At 51.6% G+C, this 22,972-nt stretch overlaps 1 protein-coding gene across 1 annotated transcript in view; it reads left to right on the forward strand.

Annotated features, from left to right (window-relative positions):
* Positions 1 to 22,972, forward strand: part of DOP1B (DOP1 leucine zipper like protein B) — a 61,302-nt gene that overhangs the window by 20,094 nt on the left and 18,236 nt on the right. Inside the window, exons 6-22 of the mRNA XM_081086425.1 lie at positions 679 to 777; positions 1,064 to 1,187; positions 2,905 to 3,014; positions 3,236 to 3,350; positions 4,405 to 4,525; positions 5,768 to 5,887; positions 7,304 to 7,406; positions 8,736 to 8,927; positions 10,278 to 10,956; positions 12,402 to 12,673; positions 13,664 to 13,816; positions 14,556 to 14,656; positions 15,838 to 16,028; positions 16,772 to 18,380; positions 19,370 to 19,481; positions 20,082 to 20,270; positions 21,099 to 21,221. Coding sequence (XP_080942551.1) covers positions 679 to 777; positions 1,064 to 1,187; positions 2,905 to 3,014; positions 3,236 to 3,350; positions 4,405 to 4,525; positions 5,768 to 5,887; positions 7,304 to 7,406; positions 8,736 to 8,927; positions 10,278 to 10,956; positions 12,402 to 12,673; positions 13,664 to 13,816; positions 14,556 to 14,656; positions 15,838 to 16,028; positions 16,772 to 18,380; positions 19,370 to 19,481; positions 20,082 to 20,270; positions 21,099 to 21,221 — 4,413 coding nt within the window. The remainder of the gene's footprint in view (positions 1 to 678; positions 778 to 1,063; positions 1,188 to 2,904; positions 3,015 to 3,235; positions 3,351 to 4,404; positions 4,526 to 5,767; positions 5,888 to 7,303; positions 7,407 to 8,735; positions 8,928 to 10,277; positions 10,957 to 12,401; positions 12,674 to 13,663; positions 13,817 to 14,555; positions 14,657 to 15,837; positions 16,029 to 16,771; positions 18,381 to 19,369; positions 19,482 to 20,081; positions 20,271 to 21,098; positions 21,222 to 22,972) is intronic.

Genomic DNA, 22,972 nt, shown 5'->3' on the forward strand with positions numbered 1-22,972 from the left:
CCCCCCACTCCCAGAGCCACCGCCCAGCCCAGCCTGGAAACTGGTGGGATGCTGTGTTTGCTCCCGGGGTTCCCTCCTGCACTCGCTGCCCACCCCTCTTCTCCAGAGGTCTCCATGGAGATGCTTCCTGCCTGTGAGCTTTCCCACAAAGCTTCCTGGTTTTTCCAAAATAAAGGTCTCTCCCTCTCTTCTGCTGAATTCTCCTAGCTTTTTATTGACATTTGTCTTATACTCTGATCATCCACTCTGCAACTATGCTATACCTTCTGTGCTCAGAAAAGATGCTCAAAACAGGTACTGAATGGGTGTGGAGTCCATTGGACACAATGTCTTTGGAGTTTGAGTTTAGCCAAAAGTGTTTATTGGAACCTAAAGACATTCCTTTCTGGAGTCATAGAATTCGAGGTCTCAGAACCTGATCATGTGGTCCAAGCCCTCTGGCTCTGAGACGAACAGGCGAGGGCTGCGGTTGACCGGCCTCCCGACCTCACAGCCCCCAGCGTCTAGAGCTCGAACCCAGGCTTCCCATGTCTACACCTGTTGTTCTGCCCCGCATGCTTTCACAGGGCAGCTTCGAGTTCCCGGGAAAGTTACTTTCCTTTCTGTGACCAAAGAGTCGCTTGCAAATGACATGAAACGTCTTGGGAATGAAACATCTGCGTTGTGTGTCGTTTATAGGTGAAGGCCTTGTGCGCGTCACTGTTGGACGCCAATGTTCTGGTGCAGAGAAATACTCTGGAAATAGTTCTCTTCTTCTTCCCGCTGTACACCTGTCTGGTGAGTCGGTGTTATGAGGGAGGGGTCCCTGGTATTTCCGAGGAGGCGGTGGGCAGGGTCGACCTCAGGGTTGGTCTCGGGCGGTGAGCAGCTGCTCCGTGATCGCCGTTGGCTCTCAGCCTCTGCAAGGTCCTTGTTCACATTTGTGAGGATGCTGATCACGTAGCAGCTGCTGTCCCCGGGCTCCTGGAGAACTGCCCTTTAGGAGGAAGCTCTGGAGACCAGTGAGGAAGGGCCGCGTGCCAGGAGGTCAGTCACTGACCTGACCGTCTTCCTGTCCCGCTAGGATTCCGAGGAGAGAGCCATCCCCCTGCTCAGACCCGACGTCGTGCGCATCCTGGCCGCCGCCGCCCAGACCCTGCTGCGGAGAGACATGTCTCTCAACAGACGGCTGTACGCGTGGCTGCTAGGTACTGCGACGCACAGCGACCGAAGTACAGGGAAACCTCCCGGGCGGACTGGTGGCGGAGACTTCCATCTGCTGGCACATGTCTGAGGCCTCCCGTGCGGAGACATAACCCGGTGCCTGTGGCCCTGGGCGCCTGGGTCCTGCCATCCCCACCGCACTCTGCCTGGTTGGCAGCTGTTACTTTAAAAACAGGGAGGTAACACATGAGATTTAAAAAATTCCAACCGAATTCCACTTTAAAAAGCTTGGAATACCGCAAAAACTGCCGCTAAACCTTATCCAAGTAGAGGCCATTGCTATGGAGAAGTTCCATAGGGCGAGGCTGTGAGAAACCCGCAGACGTGGACTGCGTGTGGAAGGCGGTTCTGCGCAGATGGGAGTGCGCGTGGCCTGAGATGTTCGGGAGACGCCTGTTTAACAGCGCGCATCTGCACCCAGGGCGGTGCTGCTGTGCCTCGCAGCCTGTGAACTGTAGGAAAGGAGCCCTTGACTGTTGCCGGCAGCTCACAGGGACGGGGTCCAGGAAGTCACAGGCCGAGACTCATGATTTTAAAGACTTCATTTTCTTGAGCAGTTTTAGGCTCCCAGCAAAATTAGGAGGAAGGGACAGAGGCTTCCCATACACCCCCTGTTCCCACCCAGGCACCACCTTCCCATCGTCAGCATGCCCCCCTGGGAGGTACATCTGTCACCGCTGATGAGCCTATGGTGGCATGTGTCATCTCCCAGAGTCCATAGCACCCATTAGGGCTCGCTTTTGGTGTAGTAACATACGGTGGGTTTGGACAAATATCTGATGACATGTATCCACCAACATGGTATCATACAGAGTAGTTATTAACCCCCAACACATAGACTTTACCACACCACAGTCAGAAAGCCCCCTGACCTTTTCTTCCCTCTCCCCTGGTTATGAAAGTCTCAGAAGTCATTGCGTGGAAGCTTGTGAAGGATTTCACTGTGAGTCTTTTTTTTTTTTTAATCTATTTTATTGATTTTTTACAGAGAGGAAGGGAGAGGGATAGAGAGCCAGAAACATCGATGAGAGAGAAACATCGATCAGCTGCCTCCTGCACACCCCCTACTGGAGATGTGCCCGCAACCAAAGTACATGCCCTTGACCGGAATCAAACCTGGGACCCTTCAGTCCACAGGCCGACACTCTATCCACTGAGCCAAACCGGTTAGGGCTCACTGTGAATCTTTAAGCATTTTTATCATAAGGATGGTTTTGCTCAGTGCATCCCTCCCTCTAGTGGGGCTGGTCCCGCTGTGTCCTGCTGCAGCCCCAGGAGCTTCAGGTTCTTTGATTGTCCCACGAGGACACTGCTCCTCGCTCTGCGGACCTCTCAGACCTGCCCAGGGTTCAGAAGGACGCACCGATGAGAATGCCTTGATGTCACGTGATGGTGTCCAAATAAACACTGGTTTTAAAAAATGATACTCCATTAGACCCTGGTAATCACTCCTGTCAAACACAATCGGGCTGAATTCGTGGGACAAACTGAATTGATGCCCATTGAGATGTAATTCTGTCTGTCCGACCCTTAGCTCTCCACCGTCGGGAGGGCGGTCGTGTGTCTTGTCTTGGGGATCTGGTTTGTGTTCTCTCAGAGGAATTTTATCTTTAGAAATATCGTAGCATGAGACCTTTGCACAGGCTGATGCTCTTTCTGTGTGCAGATCTCTTCAAGCTCATGGCGCTTGTTTCTTCACAGGTTCAGACATCAAAGGAAATACCGTCATGCCAGAATCCGAAACCTCAAGTTCTTACCAAGATCAGTCCTCGTATTTTTTTGAAAAATATTCCAAGGACCTTCTAGTTGAGGTAAAGGAGCATTTCTGGGAAGTCAACCCCCATTCCTGACCATGCGCTTCAGAATGTCTCTCTGCGGGACCTCAGAGTAGGCGCCGGGCACGTTGCTGGCGCCCGGTCAGGAGCACTTGTGTCCTCAGCGCTGCACCCCCGGTTTCCTTTCTGTCCCAGAATGCCAGTCATGTCATGCGCCACGGTATACAGTGTCCTCACATGTGGCTTTAAAAACACAGGGTCTAGCTGAGCTGCTGCACCAGGAGTTCTCAGACGCCGACGCAGAGGAACGCCACGCCGCGTACCTGAGGCCCTTCCGCATCCTCACCAGCCTGCTGGACAAGCCGGAAATAGGTACTGTTAGAAACGGGAATTAAACACGGCAAGAGGAAGCCAGCACTCCCTTCAAATAGAAGTTAACCTTTGGAATTTCAGAATCTTAAAGTACGTTACTCGTGTTATGGGGTTCCGGTATCCTATCTGGGCACCTCTTAAAAGCCTCACACGGAGGTTTGGACATTTGTGTTAGGAAGAGCCTTTGAGCTCCTGTGTGCGTGTCGCGTGGGTGCCTGCGGAGCACTCACAGCGCCGACTTTGTAAGAACAGGTCTTCCTCAAACGTCAGACTTCAGATGAGCTTCGGTTTTATTTTCAAGAAAGGTGCTGGCCGGCAGGGCTCAGTGGTTGAGCATTGACCTATGAACCAGGAGGTCAGGGTTCTATTCCAGTCAGGGCACATGTCTGGGTTGCAGACTCAATCCCCAGTAGGGCACATGCAGGAGGCAGCCCATCAATGATTTTCTCAATTGATATTTCTCTCTCTTCCTCTCCCTCTCTGAAATCAATAAAAAAAAGTTTTTTTAAAAAAATAAATGAATAAAATATTGCACATACTTAACCAATGTCACCAAATAAATTCAGTAAAAATTTTTAACAATACAAGAGAGCTCAGGACAAGGAAAACAAAACAAAACATTATGCATGCGCCGTGCTCCACCCAGCACAATCTGGCTTGATGTTACCTGAACTCCGCCTCAGTCCTCTTACCTGTAATCAGGACATCAACTTAGCACCTGGTCATGCGGCTGCTGTGAGGATTAAATAAGTTAATAGACATAAAAGGCTTAGAGCAGTGTCCAGCACGCAGTAAGCTCTACAAAAATATTGGCCATTTTCAGGGGTGCTCATCCCCAGCTAACGCTGTCATTGCTACACTTTAAGTTTCTGAGCATTTTAAATGGTATAAATCATCTGTATACAGAGTTACTCTATACCAAGCATGTCAGACTCACGGCCAGAGCCACATGCCATGAGTTTGACATGCTTGCTCAATACATTTCGTGAATGTCATTTACTGACTTACAAATGGGTTGTTAACCTTTCTCTGGCCATTTTGCTTTTCATTGCAGGGCCTCAGGTGGTTGGGGATTTGTTTCTCGAAGTCATCCGGGCCTTTTATTCCTACTGCAGAGACGCGCTTGGCTCCGATCTCCAGCTTAGCTACACGCAGAGTGGGAGTCTGCTGACCAGGTCTGGGCTGGGCCTCCCACTTCCCCCTCTTCCTCCCTCCCAAATGCCGTGATTTCACTTCTGTTGTTTACCATACATTGTGCAGATCTGGGACAGGAGACGCAGCCTAGGTCATCGTAACGATGAGTCGGTCCACGTGAAGTGACTGACCTGAATTCGGGAGGAGTCTAAAGGGGGTTTCATCTTATCCCTGCCCTAACCTGGGAAGCACAGACCATATTTATTGGTCAAGTATGAAGAGTGGTCAATGGAGGCAGGCGGATCTAGGTGACCCAGCAGTGACTTACAGGGGGGAGGCTGGTGGGGAAGGTCATGAAGGGGAGCCGGGGACATGAGTCTTCAGGAGATGAGGAGTTTTGGGGGTCAAGGTACGGGCTTCCCAGGCCACGTGCTCCAGGACCCTGAGGGCGGGGGGAGGGGAGGATTTGGGAGACAGCAGACATGTTGACCCGAAGTGTCTGGTTATCTATCAGCCCTATGTTTTGTTTTTCTACTTTTTTTCCTTCTGTTTTTGTTCTTTTTAAGATAGTTCAACCTCTTGTTACTTTACTCTTGATATAATTTCCTTCTGCCTGAATTGGCACTGGGTATATTGAAAATTTAAATCGATTGAAAGATTTTTCTGGTTTTTTAATTGTCAGTGTATCAATAATTCTTAGCGTTTGCTTTATTTTTCCCCGAGTAGTTTATTGTTTTTCTGAATGTGAAAACAGTACATGCCCATTGTAGAATATAATAGTACTCGAAGATATCGAACCGTGTTCTCCTGGTTCCTAGGCCGATGATCAGCCACTGAGGCGCTTTTCAGTATTTTTAATGACCTTGCAGTGTATCCTGTGTGCAAAGCTTTGTGTGGGGTAAATCCCTAGAGTCAATTTCTGAGTCAGAAGATGCACATTTAAGTGTCAGCCAGATGCCCCCCCTGCGTGATTGTGCCATGTTATTTCAACAGTAGAGTATCTCATTGCCTACGGTGGGACTAAAACTGGTTTTCTACACACCCCCCCCTTTTTTTTTTACGAAAGCTCTTAAGCTTATTTCTAAGAGAATGTGCCGACACAGTGAGTGTTTAGGGTGGCATTGTACATGCTCTTTCCTATAGAAGAACAGTGAGTAGCATTTTTATCTTAAACCACGTTTGTCGGTCTCTAGAAATAAGTTGTGAATGCTAAAGTGAATTTGTTTTCCAGACGTGGTGCTCTTGTCATAGATATATTTACAAGTATCCCTCTCCCTTTACAGTACAATCAAAGAAAACAGAAATGCCTCTGAGATTGTTAAAACGGTGAATTTGCTGATCACTTCCCTCAGCACAGACTTTCTCTGGGACTACATGACGAGGCGTTTTGAGGATTGCTTTAGGTGAGTGTCCAGTTCAGGATAATGAGCATTCCGGAAGGAGCAGAGGGTTTCATGGTTTCATAGCTGCTTATTGTGCTCAGATGACATGTAACGGCTAAAGTTGGGTGGTTTCTGTTGAGTACACGATTGGAAAGAATTCACTTAAGATTATAATAGAATAAAAGGCATTGCCATTAAGAAGGTTCCCTTTGCCCTGACCAGTTTGGCTCAATGGATAGAGCATCGGCCTGCGGACTGAAGGGTCCCTGGTTCGATTCCAGTCAAGGGCATGTACCTTGGTTGCAGGCACATCCCTAGTGGGTAGTGTGCAGGAGGCAGCTGATCGATGTTTCTCTCTCATTGATGTTTCTAACTCTCTGTCCCTCTCACTTCCTCTCTGTAAAAAAATCAATAAAATATATATTTTTTTTAAAAGAAGAAGGTTCCCTTCATCTTTGCCACACAATTCTGGAGCCTCTCCATTTATTAAAGTCGAAGTACAGAAACCCCCCTCAATCCCCCCTCCCACCCCCCGTGCATCTCCTAGTTGCTCTGATAAATCCTCTTTCCTCGCACAGCCTTCTGGAGGCTTGATCTGTGAAGGAAGCTTGACTTTGTGGCTCTGTGACTGGACTCAGTGTTTGCTCATCAGTCTCCTTAAGTCCCTACTGAAATCAGTGACTAACTAGTCAGATAAAATCATTCATTTTTCAGCTACTGTAGTCAGCTTCATGTCACTCTGAATCTGGTGAATTACAGCAGCTCAGAATCTCGGGTGGTGGTGACCTCCGGGGAGTCGCGAGTGGACAGGTGTCCAGCCTGCGCCAGGCTCCAGCCAGGCTCCTCCCCTGGAGCAGGCCTCTGGGCTGGGCTGGGAGCCTGGAATGGTTGCTGTTGACAGTGTTCCAGATCTCTGGGTGTGGATCCCATGTGGGTAGGAACCACCCTTATCCAAACTGATGACACATCAACATGAACCCATTTTGGAGACAAGCAGATTCAAGACACTTATTTATTTTTATTTTTTATAGTTAATCCTCCCCCGAGGATATTTTTTTATTGATTTTTGGAGCGAGTGGAAGGGAGGGGGAGAGACATCGATGTGAGAGAGAAGACACATCGATTGGTTGCCTCCTGCGTGTGCCCTGACCAGGGTCAAGGATCGAGCCTGCACCTGAGGTATATGACCTTGACCAGAGTCAACCCCAGGACCCTTCAGTTCAAGGGCTGATGCTCTGTCCACTGACCCAAACCAGCTGGGGCTCAAGGCTCTTCTCGATACTTCTCTGTGTTCGGAAGTTTTAGGCACCAAAGCTTAAGGATTGGCACTATAGAAACTACATTTCATTATGTTTGAAGTAGAATAAGTAGTTTTATTGAAAATTAAAGAAATGTTAGAAAGACTTGATCTGTTTTTCTCTCCTGGGACTTCCGTAGACCAGCGAAGCCGAGGCCCACTGTGGAGAAGAGCGTCAGCCCTGCCCCCACGATCTCGGAGCTCTGCACCCTCCTCGTGTTCCTGCTGGACGTCATTCCCCTGGTAAGGGCCTTTGCTGGGGAGGGATGGCTCAGCGCTTGCTGTTACGTTTTTATTTTTATTTCTTACATTGATTTGTGCAGAGAGGAAGGGAGAGAAAGAGAAACATCGATCAGTTGCCTCCTGCACACACCCCGACCAGGGGTCAAACCTGCCACCTGGGTATATGCCCTGACTGGGAGTAGAACCACCACTCTTTGTTGTAGGGGACGATGCTCCAACCACTGAGCAACACTGGCCAGAGTTCTATGACATTTTCATTAGTCTTATTGGCCTGTTTAACAAACCTGCTACATTTTATGTCTTATTTTATTTATTTATTTTTTCTATATATATACCTTTATTGATTTCAGAGAGGGAGAGGGAGAGAGAGATAGAAACATCAATGATGAGAATAATTGATCAGCTGCCTCCTGCTCATTGAGCCTGCAACCCGGGCATGTGCCCTTGACTAGAATCAAATCCAGGACCCTTCAATCCATAGGCAGACACTCTATCCACTGAGCCAAACCGGCTAGGGCACAGCTAATTTTTTAAAATGACAGTTAATATGTTGGGGTCCATCCCCAGCAGGTCCAGGGGTTCCCAAAGGTGTGGACGGAGTCGGTGAAGAAGGAATGACATGGAGGCAGTGTTCAGTTGATCAGCATAGAGAGGTTCTCTAGTCAGGTTCTGTCCTTATGTCTTTTTTTTATTTTAATTTTTATTTTATTTTATTGATTTTTTTACAGAGAGGAGGGGATAGGGATAGAGAGTTAGAAACATCGATGAGAGAGAAACATAGATCAGCTGCCTCCTGCACACTTCCCACTGGGGATGTGCCTGCAACCAAGGTACATGCCCTTGACCGGAATCAAACCTGGGACCCTTGAGTCCGCAGGCCGACGCTCCATCCGCTGAGCCAAACCGGTTAGGGCCTTATGTCTTATTTTAAAGGGGTTGTAACGTTGGAGCCAGCTTTAAGGGGGCTGAGCTGACGTCATGTAAGCGATGGTGAACTGGGCGTCATGCTGTATTCAGGAGTGGGAGTGAATGTATTTCCTACTTAAACTTCTGTAGTTGGCCAGTTTCCCCAAGGAAGCTAGTTGCCTCGATGTAGAAATAAATGTGGCAGTGGTTTCCTATTAGAAAGGGGAAAGCCACTTGAAAGGAGGAGACAGAAGTCCATGATTTGTCCAGATCAGAAAGAAACTTTGTTTTGTTTCCTGATTTAGGAATTAACATGAAGCTTCCTTATGCTCTAGAAAAAACGGATCTAAGAAGCGTCATGAGGTGCATTTTTTTCCTTGATTTAAGCCGAACCATGTTCATTAACCCGTGTCTGCTTCCCAGGAGCTGTACTCTGAGGTACAGACCCAGTACCTCCCACAGGTGCTCGCCTGCCTGGTGCAGCCTCTGGCCGAGAACGTGGAGGCTTTGAGCTTGCCCGAGCTCACGCATGCCCTGAAGGCGTGTTTCAAGGTGCTCAGCAAGGTGCAGATGCCGCCTTCCTACCTGGATGCAGAGGCCATGAGCGAAAACTCGGTATGTGCCAGGAGCGGCCAAAATGGTCCTCTGAGTCGGAAGGAGCTTGTGCCTTCCTGGGAGCAGAAAGAAATTCTGGGCCGGTTAGTATAGGTAGGACTGGGCGATCTATAAGTAACATCTACAATACGCTTCTCAGATCCTCACTCTGTGGAAGTTCTTAGCACGGATGGTAACCCCCGCCCCTTGCCCACAGGATGAGCTGTGTGAGGGACTGGAGTCTCAGCCCACAGACTAGGTACCGACTGCTGCCTCGGTTGCAAAGTTAGTCCTTATTTTCCCCAAAAGTTATGGCAGATCATCTGCTTAAACTGGGGCAGAGGCTCTGCTCTAGCTGTTGGAGAAAAATGTTCTAAAAATGACTTAAGATATAAATTTAAGTATGTGCAGTCTACAAATTTCAGTCTTCCCTAGAAAGCACCATAGGTTATATGCTGAGGAATTTTAAACTTAATGTAGTATTACCTAAGTAACAGTGTAAGAAAAGAGGTTGGTTCATTGAAGGTTGATGTTTCATTCCTCTGGAAAAGCCACACAAACACAGCAGGTCTTTGAACGGCATCATTTTGTTATAACAGTGAGATGTCATGGGAACTTGACTCCTGTTTATATTAGTTAATCTCTGATAAATCGCTTTCTTTTTACATCATTTTGTTTAAAGTTGCAAAATGTATTGACATTAAGTGAGGACTTACTATACACATACATATGTGTGGATGTGTTTTTATGTGTTATGTGTACGTGTTTATGAAAACTTTATTCTAGCTTTCTCCTCTTATTTTATTTCTTCATGTCTTTATTTTACCTTCAGCCCAATTTCATCATTCATATTTTTAAATCTGTCAAACTGTTTTTAACTACGTTTTTTTTAAAAATATATTTTATTGATTTTTTTACCAAGAGGAAGGGAGAGGGATAGAGAGTTAGAAACATCGATGAGAGAGAAACATTGATCGGCTGCCTCCTGCACACCTCTTACTGGGGATGTGCCCGCAACCAAGGTACATGCCCTTGACTGGAATCGAACCTGGGACCCTTGAGTCCACAGGCCGATGCTCTATCCACTGAGCCAAGCCGGTTGAGGCATTAACTACGTTTTTTTAAATGCTGAAGAATCTAAATAAATAACCTGGAGAGCATGGCGGTCTGTCTGCCTGTCCTGGGGCCTGCGCCTCTGCCCGGCCGGTGTGCCGTCTTCACTGTGTTATACACCGTGCACAGGGGTCCTCTTGGTGTAGAGAATTCTGATTTTAAAACCAGGAAGAGTACATTTACGGTTTGCCTAATTCGGCTGATAGTTAAACCCCTTGGTCTTACAAGATGCACATTATAAACTTCCGTTTTTTGCAGAGTCCGGTAAAAGGTGAAAACGACCTAATTTTAGACACAGAGGCTGTAATCGCAGGTGATGACGATGCTCCGTTTCCTGCACTGAAGTCTGAGGACAGCGGGATCGGGCTCAGTGCGTCGTCGCCAGAGCTCTCGGAGCACCTGCGGGTCCCCAGAGTCTCCCCGGAAAGAGACGACGTCTGGAAGACGGGCGGGAGTATGCAGAGGACGTTCTTTTGCCTCCAAGAGCTGATTGACAACTTTGCGCACAAGAACATCTTTGGGGTCCAGCTGACGGCGTCCGGAGAGGAAAGCAGGGCCGCGGAGCCCACAGGCCAGCGGGACGGGGGCGAGCCGCGGGCCCCAGAGCCCAGCCCCCGCGGCAGGAAGAACTCGTGGGACGCCAGGCCCATCAGCGTGCCCCAGTTTAAGCAGATGCTCTCAGACTGGTTCACAGTTCGAGGGTCTCCATTTAAGACCAAAAATGTGGAGCCACCATCACCTTTGCCCAGCAGCCCCGGCCGGACAAAGGGGGACTGGGCCGTGGACCAGGTGGTCCCTGACCTGGGCGGCTCCAGCGAGGCCTGCAGGGAGGCCTTTGCCGCCGCCTGCCACCTGCTGCTGGACTGCGCCACCTTCCCCATCTACCTGTCTGAGGAGGAGACGGAGCGGCTCTGGGAGACGCTCTTCCAGCCCCCCGGTGAGCGGTGGCCCGAGGGGCCCCTCTTGGGGATCGTGGTACTTAGGCGGTTGATGTCTCAGAGGAGCAGGGATCATGTCGTCCAGGGAGGAATTAGGCCACACTCGCTTCCTCCCGCAGTTTCTGATTAGTTGTATGTGCAGGGCTGGAACATGGAAGTGTTTGATGGCCAGTCGACTATTTCATGAGAGCTGGTGTTAAAGATTTATGCATTCGTCCGCAAGGGCCGGCATGAAAAAGTGCCACAAACAAGCGGCTTAAGCAACAGACACGTGTTCTCTCCAGTCCTGAGGCCAGTCTGAGCTCCGGGTGTGGGCGGGGCCCGCTGCCCCGCGCTCTGGGGAAGGCTGTGCTCCCGCCTCCCCTCGCTTCTGCCGTGCAGCATTGTAGCTCCAGTCTTCGCATGGCTCTCCCCGTGTGCCCGCCTGTGTTCAGGTCTCCCTCTTAAGGACACCTGCTTTATTGGGTTGGGGCCAGGCTGCTGTGACCCCACTGTAATGATTATATAATGGGTTAGGACTTCAATATCGAATATTTGGGGGACAGTTCAACCCATAGCAGGCAGTGTCTGGGCTCAGGCGCCCTAACGAAATACCATGGACTGAGCAGCTTAAACACTGGAACTTGATCTCCTCACAGTTCTGGGGCTGGAAGTCCGAGATGAGGGTGTCAGCATAGTCGGTTCCTGGTGACGTCGCCCCGTGGTGACAGACAGCCACCGTTTCACTCAGGCTCACATCGTGGGGGGTCTCTGATGTCCCATCTGAAGGCCCTGCACTCAGGCCCTCATCCAAACCCAGGGACCTCCCAAGGCTCCACCTCCAGACCATCCCACCAGGGGCTGGGCCTCCACATGACTCTGGAACAGGTCTCACTCCGTCCATAGCAGGCAGAGAGTACTTTAAACAAAGGGGGTTGGGGGGGGAGGGATAGAGGGGAAGGTGGGGAACAAAGTGATTAGGTGGTGGGAATGAATATAGGGCAGGGCTCTCTAAGTCATTACCTTAACTTCCGCACCCTTGGTCTCCTGGCGCCAGTCGCCAGTGGCACAGACCTGGATGGAGAATTGGTCCCTCCATCTGTTTCTGCCCTTTTCAAGGCAATGCCATGTGCCCTGCCACCAGGAGAGCCCTGGGAAAACAATTTGAACCCAAATGTGTGAATTTTACTTCATGTATATTAAGCAAGAATTTCACTGTATCTAAGTCTTTAAAGAAAACAGACATTTTGAATCATCTCAAAGCCCTGAGGTCGAGGGCAAATGATTTGACGAGTGTATGAAAGCAGACGCGGTCTCTCTCACCCTCTGGCTGGAGTGCTGCCTGCAGCCAGGCACCACCGGAGGCCAGGAGGCCTCCCGATCACAAGGTGTTAGAGGCTGCGCATCTGAGCACCGTTCTCGGGTACTTTTGCTTGTTCCCACCCTGTGGTTGGCTTCCTTCCAGGGGCCGGCGAGTCCAGTTTTCCCGCGTGGCTGAGATCCCTCATGACCATTTGCTGCTGTGGGACTGACTGCTACCTCCAGAACGTGGCCATCTCCACGCTGCTGGAAGTGATAAACCACTCCCAGTCCCTCGCTCTTGTCATCGAGGACAAGATGAGGCGCTATAAAAGCTCTGGGTACAGCCCATTTTTCGGGAAGCTGCAGATGGTGACAGTGCCTCCCATCGCGCCAGGAATCCTGAAGGTCATCGCCGATAAAACGGACTTCTATCAGGTATTTCCCGCCGGAGAGCGGTGGGCGGAACCTGGGTCCTCCTCTCGGACCATGTGCAGAAAGCTGTACCCAGGGCTGTGGCCGCTCTGGTGACACCAGATTAGGACTGTGCCTGCCGTGGGCTCCTGGCACAGGGTCTGGCCCTGGAGTGAGTTTCCAGTACCAGCAGTTTAGCTGTAACTTGGTCATGGGAAACCACATTCCCGTAGGTCAGAAATAAGTCCTGGGCAGGGCCATGCGCCAGGCAGTGATCAATGTGCTCTGTGCAAAGAAGATGGCTTTGTCACATGGAAACAGATGGACCAAAAACGTTCTTTTATCTGAGTTGTCCCTAAAACACCATAACCTAGGAGACGTCCTCTCTATGACTGGAAGAATGCCTTCAGATAGCCTCCTCCCGGATGTGGGGACCCACCTGCTTTGGAGCCGCACCCATTGGGGCGGGTGCTCCCTGGACTCGGGGAGGAGCTGCAGCTGGCCCCTGGCCCCGCTGTGTACGGAGCTGAGGTCAAGGCTGGGAGAGGGAGGACTCACATAGGATGCAATTTGGGTCCTGGCAGGGAGCCAGGCATCGGCCGCGGCTCTGTCCACAGCAGTGGGAACAGGCAGGTTTGTGGCAGTGAAGCCGAAAGGCGATCAGAGCGCACCCTGGGTGGGAGGTGCTGGGTGGCCCTCACAGCGGTGGCCGAGGGTGTGTCTCTGGAGCCCCAGCGTCGGTGCCGGGCAGGCTTGGTTTGTGCTCGTTGACCCGTAGGTTCGTGCTCCCAGCTGACCCCTCTCTGAAGCTGAGGGTCTCAGCTGGTGGCAAGCTCCACGTGTAGCCAGCATCGTGGCCTGTGCAGGGTGACTTCTGCTGGGCTTCCTGGTTGGATTTGTTTTGTTTGTTGACGATGTTTCTTTGTTAAGGATTCTCACGTAGCAAATGTAGGCAGAAGCCAGGACCTTGGTACCAGGACTGGACTTGTTCACACCATGTCCCCTTTGTCCCAGAGGGTGGCTCGTGTGCTGTGGAACCAGCTGAACCAGGAGACCCGGGAGCACCACGTCACCTGCGTGGAGCTGTTCTACCGGCTGCACTGCCTGGCCCCGACGGCCAGCATCTGCGAGGACATCATCTGCCACGCCCTCCTGGACCCCGACAAGGCGAGTCTGCAGCCCCAGCCTCCCTCCTGCGAGGGTCCCCCTGCTGGGCAGCCTGTCACTCATGGGCCCAGGGCAGACTGCATGGATTCAGCGGGGGTCATTCTGGGGCCGGTGGACATACTGGTTAGTGAGCAGAAGTGCTAGGGATATCGGGACTAGAAGGCCTCCCACCGCATGAGCTGTCGCCTTTGGAGTCCCCAAAACATTGTTGTGCCCACCTCAGGGCTCCCCCGGGGAAATCTGCCCAGACTGCCTTCGTGTTTGCGGACATCTAGGTGCCTGTGGGCCTGTAGGTGCCTGTGGGCCTGTAGGTGCCTGCGGGTCTGTAGGTGCCTGCGCTGCTAGAAGTGCTGGCACAGGAGGCCGAGAGGAGGCATCGGCCCCGCAGCCCTGGCTGTCCTCGCAGTGCAGTGGTGTCCTGTGCTCTGAGCCATGGGCCTGTCACTTCCCAGGGAAGGGCATGAGCCCCACTCTCCTGTTTCCCTGCCACCACAGGCCTCCCTGCGGCCCCGGGCAGAGGCGAGTGCCGCGCTGACTGTGTGCTTTACTGACAGCGCATAGTGTTACAGGGAGCGAGGGGAGAGGGGCAGGGCGGGCACCAGGCAGGGACCTCCTGCCCCTGCGGCACTGCCCTCCTGCCCCTGAGCTGTCCTTTGCTTCTCAATTGGGTTTCATGCGACTAAGAACAGTGTCCTGCTGGGAAACCAGGCTCCTCACACTCGTTTATTTCCTAATCAAGGGAACCAGATTGGAGGCTCTGTTCAGATTTTCTGTCCTCTGGCACCTGACGCGGGAGATCCAGGGCAACCGAGTGACATCTCACAACCGCTCCTTCGACAGGTGAGGCTGTCTTCCTCATCATTGACCCACAGGCAGAAGGCACTTTGCAGGGTTCCCGGTCAGTGTGCTGGGCTGGGGAAGGGAGATGCGTGACTCGGACCACCTGACTTCACATTCCTGATGCACAGCAGCCGCTCTCAGGATCCCCTAAGTGGCTTCAGGCTGGACACACGTGAATAGATACATGGTGGGGATTTCCCTGCTGTGGTTGAGGAGGAAGGAGACTCCGGTGCGAGTCACTGGGGGATGCTGTCAGAGCGTGCCCCATGGTGGGGGGGGGGGAGTAGGGAAATGGAGAAGGTCTAGTTCTCGATTGGAGTGGTGGCCACACTGGGTGTATTTACTTGTAAAGTCATCAACTCCTTAAGATGTGAATTGATTGCAGGTACATTATAATCCACATTGTTTTCTAAACACCCCTCCCTTGTTTCCAAAACTCTAGGTGTGGGGTCAGATACAGCCTTTCTGGCAGCTCATTGCACTGCCTGGGGCCTATTCCCGGGTCGGATTTAACCGATTGGGCCGAGGCCTGGAGATCAGAACTTCGTTTGTTTGTTTATTTTTAATATATATATATATATTTAAATATATTTTATTGATTTTTTACAGAGAGGAAGGGAGAGGGATAGAGAGCTAGAAACATCGATGAGGGAGAAACATCAATCAGCTGCCTCCTGCACACTCTGCACTGGGGATGTGCCCGCAACCAAGGTACATGCCCTTGACCGGAATCGAACGAACCTGGGACCCTTCAGTCCGAAGGCCAACGCTCTATCCACTGAGCCAAACTGGCCAGGGCTGTTTATTTTTAATATATTTTTATTGATTTCTGAGAGGGAGAGAGGGAGAGAATGATAGAAACATCAGTGATGTGAGAGAGTCGTTGATTGGCTGCCCCCTGTACTCCTCTACTGGGGATCAAGCCTGCAACCTGGGCATGTGCCCTGACTGGGAATTGAACTGACCTCCTGGTTCCTAGGTCAATGCTTAACCACTGAGCCACACCAGCCAGGCCTGGGGATCTGGACTTCAAAAGCTCCCATGCTAATTCCAGCATGAAGCCAGTGTTTAAATCCCAGGTCCTCGTTTGCTGGGGCCCACAGCCCAGTGTGGGTGAGCTCCCTGGGGGTGTCCCTCACATGGTACTGCATGCCGACCTCAGGATGCACTTCCCCCTGCAGGTCCCTGTTCGTGGTGCTGGACAGCCTGACCTGCACGGACGGCGCCATCGGCGCGGCGGCCCAGGGCTGGCTGGTGCGGGCACTGTCTCTCGGGGACGTGGCACGCATCCTCGAGCCCTTGCTCCTGCTGCTGCTCCAGCCCAAAACCCAGCGGACTTCCATTCACTGCCTCAAGCAGGAGAACTCGGCGGGTGAGCTCCCCACGCCAGGCAGCCGGGTCAGCTGTGTCCCCAGGGTGCCCGGGCCAGGGAGGGTGGGAAGGGCGTTGGACCCTGCTGCCCGCCGTGACAGTTAAGGCACTTAGACCCACTTTGTGATTTTGCCAGATTCAAACAGTGTGAAGGTACTTTGTAAACGTGTGGGGATCGAGCCTGCAACCCAGGCATGTGCCCTGGCCGGGAATTGATCCTCCTGGTTCATAGGTTGATGTTCAACTACTGAGCCACAACCAGCCAGGCTGATTGCTCGAACAGTTTAAAAGACCTGATGTTCACTTTACTTGTCTGCCTTTGTCCATCATATAATCTAGACTCTGGTGCTGTAGTTTCATGGGGGAATTTTATTTTTTATTTTATTTATTTTTGGGGGGGAATTTTATTAATAGTAATCTTTCTGTCTGGCTTTAAGACAAAGATCACTCTAGAAAGCGGTTCTCAACCTGTGGGTCGCGACCCCTTTGGGGGTCAAACAACCCTTTCACAGGGGTCGCCTAAGACCATTGGAAAACACATACATAGTTACATATTGTTTTTGTGATTCATCACTATGCTTTAATTATGTTCAACTTGTAACAATGAAATTGGGGGTCACCACACCATGAGGAACTGTATTAAAGGGCCGCGGCGTTAGGAAGGTTGAGAACCATTGCTCTAGAATGAACGTATCCTAGCTCACCCTTCTGTTCTGAAGTCGCTTGTCATCTTGTGATTTTCAGAAGACTTGCATCGTTGGTTTAACAGGAAGAAAACCTCTTTCAAAGAGGCATGTGGCGTGCCCGAGGGCAGCTCGGAGGAAGGTGTGCCTCTGAACCAGTTCACCACCGTGGACCGCGAGGCCATCTGGGCCGAGGTGGAGAAGGAGCCAGAGAAGTGCTCACCGGGAAGCCAGCTGAGCGAGGAAGACCTTCCCTACTACACGGACCTTCTGGACAGAACGGCCCGAGATGCTCCTGACAGCAGCGAGCACACCGAGTCCGCAGACACGAGCTCCGCCCACACGGACAGCGAGAACACGTCCTCCTTGTCCTCCCCCTCCCACGACTTGCAGGAGCTGAGCAACGAAGAGGGCTGCTGTGCGCCCATCCCCACGGGCGGCAGGGCTTACGCCCGGCCCGCAGCCTTCCTGGCGGAGAGTTTCAAGTCCAGTGCCAAGTTAAGCTTGGCGCGTGTGGACTCGGACAGGACCCAGGCCTCGGAGTCCTTCTCCAGTGACGAGGAGGCCGACGCGGAGCTCCAGGCCCTCACCACGTCCCGGCTGCTGAAGCAGCAGCGGGAGCGGCAGGAGATGATCGAGGCCTTGTTCAAGCACATCCTGCTCTACCTGCAGCCCTACGACTCCCGGCGGGTCCTCTACGCCTTCTCCGTGCTGGAGGCCGTGCTCAAAACCAACCCCAAGGAGTTCATCGAGGCCGTGTCCAGGACCAGCATGGACACCAGCTCCACTGCGCACCTCAACCTCATCTCCAACCTCCTGGCGCGCCACCAGGAGGCCCTCGTGGGCCAAAGCTTCTATGGCAAACTCCAGACCCAGTCCCCCAACGTGTGCCCCCACTCCCTGCTGATCGAGCTCCTCACCTACCTGTGCCTGAGTTTCCTGCGCAGCTACTACCCTTGTTACCTAAAGATCTCCCACCGAGACCTGCTTGGCAACCGGGACGTCCAGGTCAAAAGCGTGGAGGTTTTGATTAGGATCATGACGCAGCTGGTCGCTGTGGCCAAGTGCACGGAAGGGAAGAGCGTGGAGTTCATCCGCAGCCTGCTGCAGAGGTGCAAGGTGCAGGAGTTCGTCCTGCTGTCCCTGTCGGCCTCCATGTACACCAGCCAGAAGCGCTACAGCCTGGCCACCACGGAGCGAGGCCGGGCCCCGCGGGAAGACTGCCTCTTCGAGGAGCAGCTCATCAACTTGGGCCAGGACCAGATCTGGAGTGAGCACCCGCTGCAGATCGAGCTGCTGAAGCTCCTGCAGGTGCTGATCGTCTTGGAGCATCACCTGGGCCAGGCCCACGAGGAGGCTGAGCACCAGCCAGACCTGTCGCGGGAGTGGCGGCGGGCCCTGGACTTCCAGCAGGCCATCGGCGCCATGCAGTACGTGCAGCCGCACCCCCTCACCTCCCAGGGGCTGCTGGTGTCTGCCGTGGTGAGGGGCCTGCAGCCGGCCTATGGCTACGGCATGCACCCGGCCTGGGTGAGCTTGGTCACGCAGTCCTTGCCGTACTTCGGAAAGTCCCTGGGCTGGACAGTGACACCCTTCATTGTCCAAATTTGCAAAAACTTGGACGAGCTGGTCAAACAGTATGAAAGCGAATCAGTGAAGCTCTCTGCCAGGTATGGCGACCCCTGGATGGATTATTACTGCATTAGTGACAGGTTTGCAATGAGTGGCTGATTGGCCGGAGAAGTCAGCTGGAGGGTGCTTTGTATCAGAAGCCTGTTTAGCATTGTCAGGAGGGTGACAAGGAACTAAATGTCCAGTTCAGCTATTTTTTTAAAATATCTTTTTGTTGATTTTTTTTTTAGAGAAGAAGGAAGAGGGAGAGGTAGAAACATCGATGCATCAGCATTGATAGGCTGCCTCCTGCACACCCCCCCACTGGGGTTCGAGCCTACAACCTAGGCATGTGCCCTGACCACGTATCAAACTGGTGACCACCTGGTGCGTAGGCCAATGCTCAACCACTGAGCAACACTGTCCGGGCCAGATCCTCTATTTTTAATTCCACCCAGCTACCCAGGCTGGCTCAGTGCTGCAGGACAAGTCAGCCACACTCTGTTAGTTTTGCAAAACAAATAAAAATGGAATCGCCTTCAAAGAAATTCTTAAACATCTAAAAACATTTTTCAAAGTGACTGCATGAGTCTAAAACAGCACAAAAGATGCTACCAATATTGTAACAATATTTCATTACGCGAGTCCAAGTTTGTTTAAGATAGTGATAGCTCTCTGGTTCCTATGTTTGTACAGGGGGGCCTTGACTCACGAGTGTCCCGACTAACGAGTTTTTCGAGATATGAGCCGTCTCTCGGTCGGTTTTTTGCTTTGAGTTGCGAGCTAAAATTCGGGTTACGAGCCAGGTTCAGATACCCCACCGCTAGTTGGCGCAGCGAACGTCACAGTCAACGCCACAACATCAGCCCAGCATCACGTGTCTCATTCGTTCACTTTAAGATTTGACATACGAGTAATTTGAGTTACAAGCTCTGTCACAGAACGAATTAAACTCGTAAGTCAAGGCCCCACTGTATGTAGGATTAAACATCTTTAGAGCCTCATTCTTAAAATTCCTCAAAACCACCTTCTCATTTCTCCACCAAAGCATCACCGCCAAGAGGGAAAACATCGCTCCGGATTACCCACTCACCCTTCTGGAAGGTCTGACAACCATCAGTCATTTTTGTCTTTTGGAACAACCCAACCAAAATAAAAAGGTAAGTTGTTTTTTTTTCTGAGTTGGAGGCAATTTTCATAATATTGTTTTGTCTGGGTTATGATTGTTTCCAATAAGAAATGTTTGTATGCAGGTAATGGAAATGTGTATGCACATCTATGTCAATAATGCAAGCGTGTGTGCACGTGTTTGTGGTTTTGTTCTCCTGGCCATTCCTTCCATCCTGGCCCATTGTTTCATCCGGAAAGTCAGCTGAGATAAAATGTAAAGCCACTTGCTCGGTTTTAGGCTTATATTCACTTTTTCCCACGAGCCTTTTACTCGCCCTGTGGTGTTCATGCAATCTGTGTTGGGAGACAGTTGAGCAGTTACTACTCTGCCCCGTCGGGCAGTGAATTTGAGAATGCAGCCAAGGCTGGGGTTGAATGATGGAGAGCGTCTGTGACGTGCCTCTCAGACGCTCGCCCCTTCCAAAGGAGGCCGTGGGTCAGAGGCACCGGGGAGCGTCCTTCCAGACCAGCGCACCGGGGCCCTGCTGGGAGGCGGCTGCCGTCCTGGGACCCCGGTCCCGGCCCATCCTCGGGGAGAGGGAGCGCTGCCCCAGTGCAGCCAAGCCTCCCGCGCCCATTTCCACTTTCAGGCCGCGGCTGTGAGTGACCCCACCAGCCTGAAAAACGCCAAGAACGCCATTCTGGAGGAGCTGCCTCGCGTCGTGAACACCATGGCCCTGCTCTGGGACGTGCTCAGGAAGGAGGAGGCCCAGAAGAGGCCCGTGGACCTCCTGGGAGCCATGAAGGGGTCCTCTTCCGTTTATTTTAGAACCACCAAGGTGAGAGATCTTCCTCCCCCGTTTTGTTATTTGCTTTGTCTTCATTGTCCCCCAAAAAATAAAGACACATGGGATACATACACAAATAATCAAACATATGTGCTCCGTGAATCCCACGTTAAAAGGAAGTTGGGAGTAGAAATCTCCAGTTTGTTTGTTATGAGTAATTTTTCTTTTTGTTTTGTTAATCCTCACCTGAGGATATTTTTCCATTGATTTTGAGAGAGAGAGAAAGAGAGAGAGAGAGAGAGAGAGAGAGAGAGAGAGAGAGAGATATGAGAGAGAGACACATCAATTGGTTGCCTCCCGCACACGCCCAAAAATCCATGTCATGAAAGGAGAGGGGTGAGTGATGTCCAGGGCCCTGTCACAAGCTTATTTTAAGTTGATTAAGTAATAAAATTATTTCAGGGGTACCTATTTCTAGAAAATGAAAATATCTTTCCTCATGGATGTAAGCCCCTCCTGGGCTGATTGAGATGGGCAGAGGCTGGGGATTCGGATGGGGACAGGGCCGCTCTCCCCTTTGTCACTCTCTGCAAAGCACGGGGTGGCTTCCTTCCAGCCCCGCCCTGCTCGTGGCTGAGGTGGCGGTCCTCGCCTCCTAGTCGCTCCCTGCTCCGCTCAGCCGGGCCTCTGTCTGCCCACCCACATCTGCAGCCACTGCACATCCAGGCCCCCCAGGAGCTGGGATTCCTGTCCCCACGGTTCTGGGGGCGCTGACCCCACTGGCACGGCCCTGCTCCAGGGTTTACGGCCGTGCTGGCCAAGTATCAGGAACAGCAGGGCCCTGACACCACTCTGCCATGACTGGTTTTTTATTTTCAGACCATACGCCAAAAAATTTTAGACTTCTTGAACCCCTTGACGGCCCACCTCGGGGTGCAGCTGACGGCCGCCGTGGCGGCGGTGTGGAGCAGGAAGAGAGTGAAGCGGCACAGTAAGGTGAAGGTGAGCTAACAAGTCACAGCCGTCGCTGAACTCACCCGGACAGAAATACCAAGTCGCTGTCATCCAAGATGACGTCAGAGGCCGACATGGGAAAATCCTGAAGCAGTTGCACCCTTTTAAATGCAGGAGACGATGCAGCTGAGCCCCAGTACGGCCGTGTGCTGGGCGGCTGGGGCGGGAGCTCTCCCAGCGTGCTCTGCTCTCTGTAGTGAGTGCGTAGGACTGCTGTTTAACCGTTTCAATTCAGTACCCAGCAGCGTGCCAGCAGCAGTGTCTGTAACGTACATTTCCGAGGACAAGCACCTGCCATCAGCCCACACCTGGCTAAGGAAGGCCAGTGCCCTACCTGTGAACACCCCTGCCGCCCTTCCCTGGTTGTGATAGCATCTTACAGCTTTTTTTCAAATCACTAAAAAAATTTCTTTAATTGATTGATTTTGAGAGAGAGAAACATCAATTTGTTTTTCTACTTATTCATGCATTCATTGGTTGACTCTTGTGTGTACCTTGACCAGGGATCAAACCTGCAGTCGTGACCTATTGGGACAACTCTCTGACCAACTGAACTATTCAGCCAGGACTAAATCATTTTCTTAAAGGTTTTATTTTAGGGCAGTTTTAGATTCACAACAAAATGAGAGGAAGGTACAGAGAGTTCCCATACACTCCCCTCCCATAGGCAGCCTCCCACTGTCAGCATTCCCCAGGGACACATCCTTCCTGCCCAAGTCCGTAGTTAATGTCAGGCTTTTTAGTTTGTGGAAATAACACTTGTCCGTGGTGGTAAGGAAGATCCACATCATCACATTCCTGGGCCCAAACTGGAGTTTGCATGTCATCCATTCTTTACCTGCTGACTGGTCCATCCGGAGATCCTCCAGGGCTCGGTTTACCTGTCTGTGCGAAACCAGCAGTCCTCTTCCTTCTCTCCGGCTCTTGACCATCCAGGGTCCTACCTTGTCCCTCCCTCAGAGGGTCTTCCCATCCCGGACACTCTCTCAGTGCCCAGCGTGGGCTCCTGCTCCCTGGGGAGGCGAGGGTGGCTGGCGGCTCAGCACAGGCACACGGCTTTGCACCTGTGCGGTCCTTCCCTGGTGATTAACCTGATACTTCCAAGTGCACATGACCATGGAGTGCAGACTTCTAGCATCATCGTGCACTTCCCACATCAGGGCTTCCCACACCTGATTTACCGGGTTTTCTTCCTGCCTTTGGATCTAGAGGGCCATGTCTTTTTTAAAAAATACGTGTTTTTTTTAATTGATTTTTAGAGAGAGAGGAAGGAGAGGGAGAGAGATAGAAACATCGATGAGAGGGAAACATCAACATCTATTGGCCAACTCCTTCACGCCCCCTGCTGGGGATGGAGCCAGCAACCCGGGCATGTGCCTTGACCGGGAATCAGTCGGGTGACCTCTTGCTGCCTGGATCGACTCAACCACTGAACCACACCGGCCGGGCTTGTCTGGGTCATATGCTAGCCTGTTTCCTTCACATTATGTGTTTCTGTTCTAAAATGCTTTCTAAGCTTGAACATACCAGTCTCACTCCCCTGTCATCAAATTCACCTTTTGGTCCTAATTTGTATCAGATACTGGTTACGTTGTGATTAAATGCTTAACTCTCTCTTTATTCCCACCAACAGTCCTGACCCAGTTTTCCTTTAAATACTTAAAAGATTAAAAGAAATCTCTTTCTCCAGGGCAACTCTTATAGGATCCCTAGTGCATCACTCTTACTTTTGTCTTCTC

The sequence above is a fragment of the Myotis nattereri genome, assembly GCF_964212035.1.
Source record: "Myotis nattereri genome assembly, chromosome: 3".
Lineage (NCBI taxonomy): Eukaryota > Metazoa > Chordata > Mammalia > Chiroptera > Vespertilionidae > Myotis > Myotis nattereri.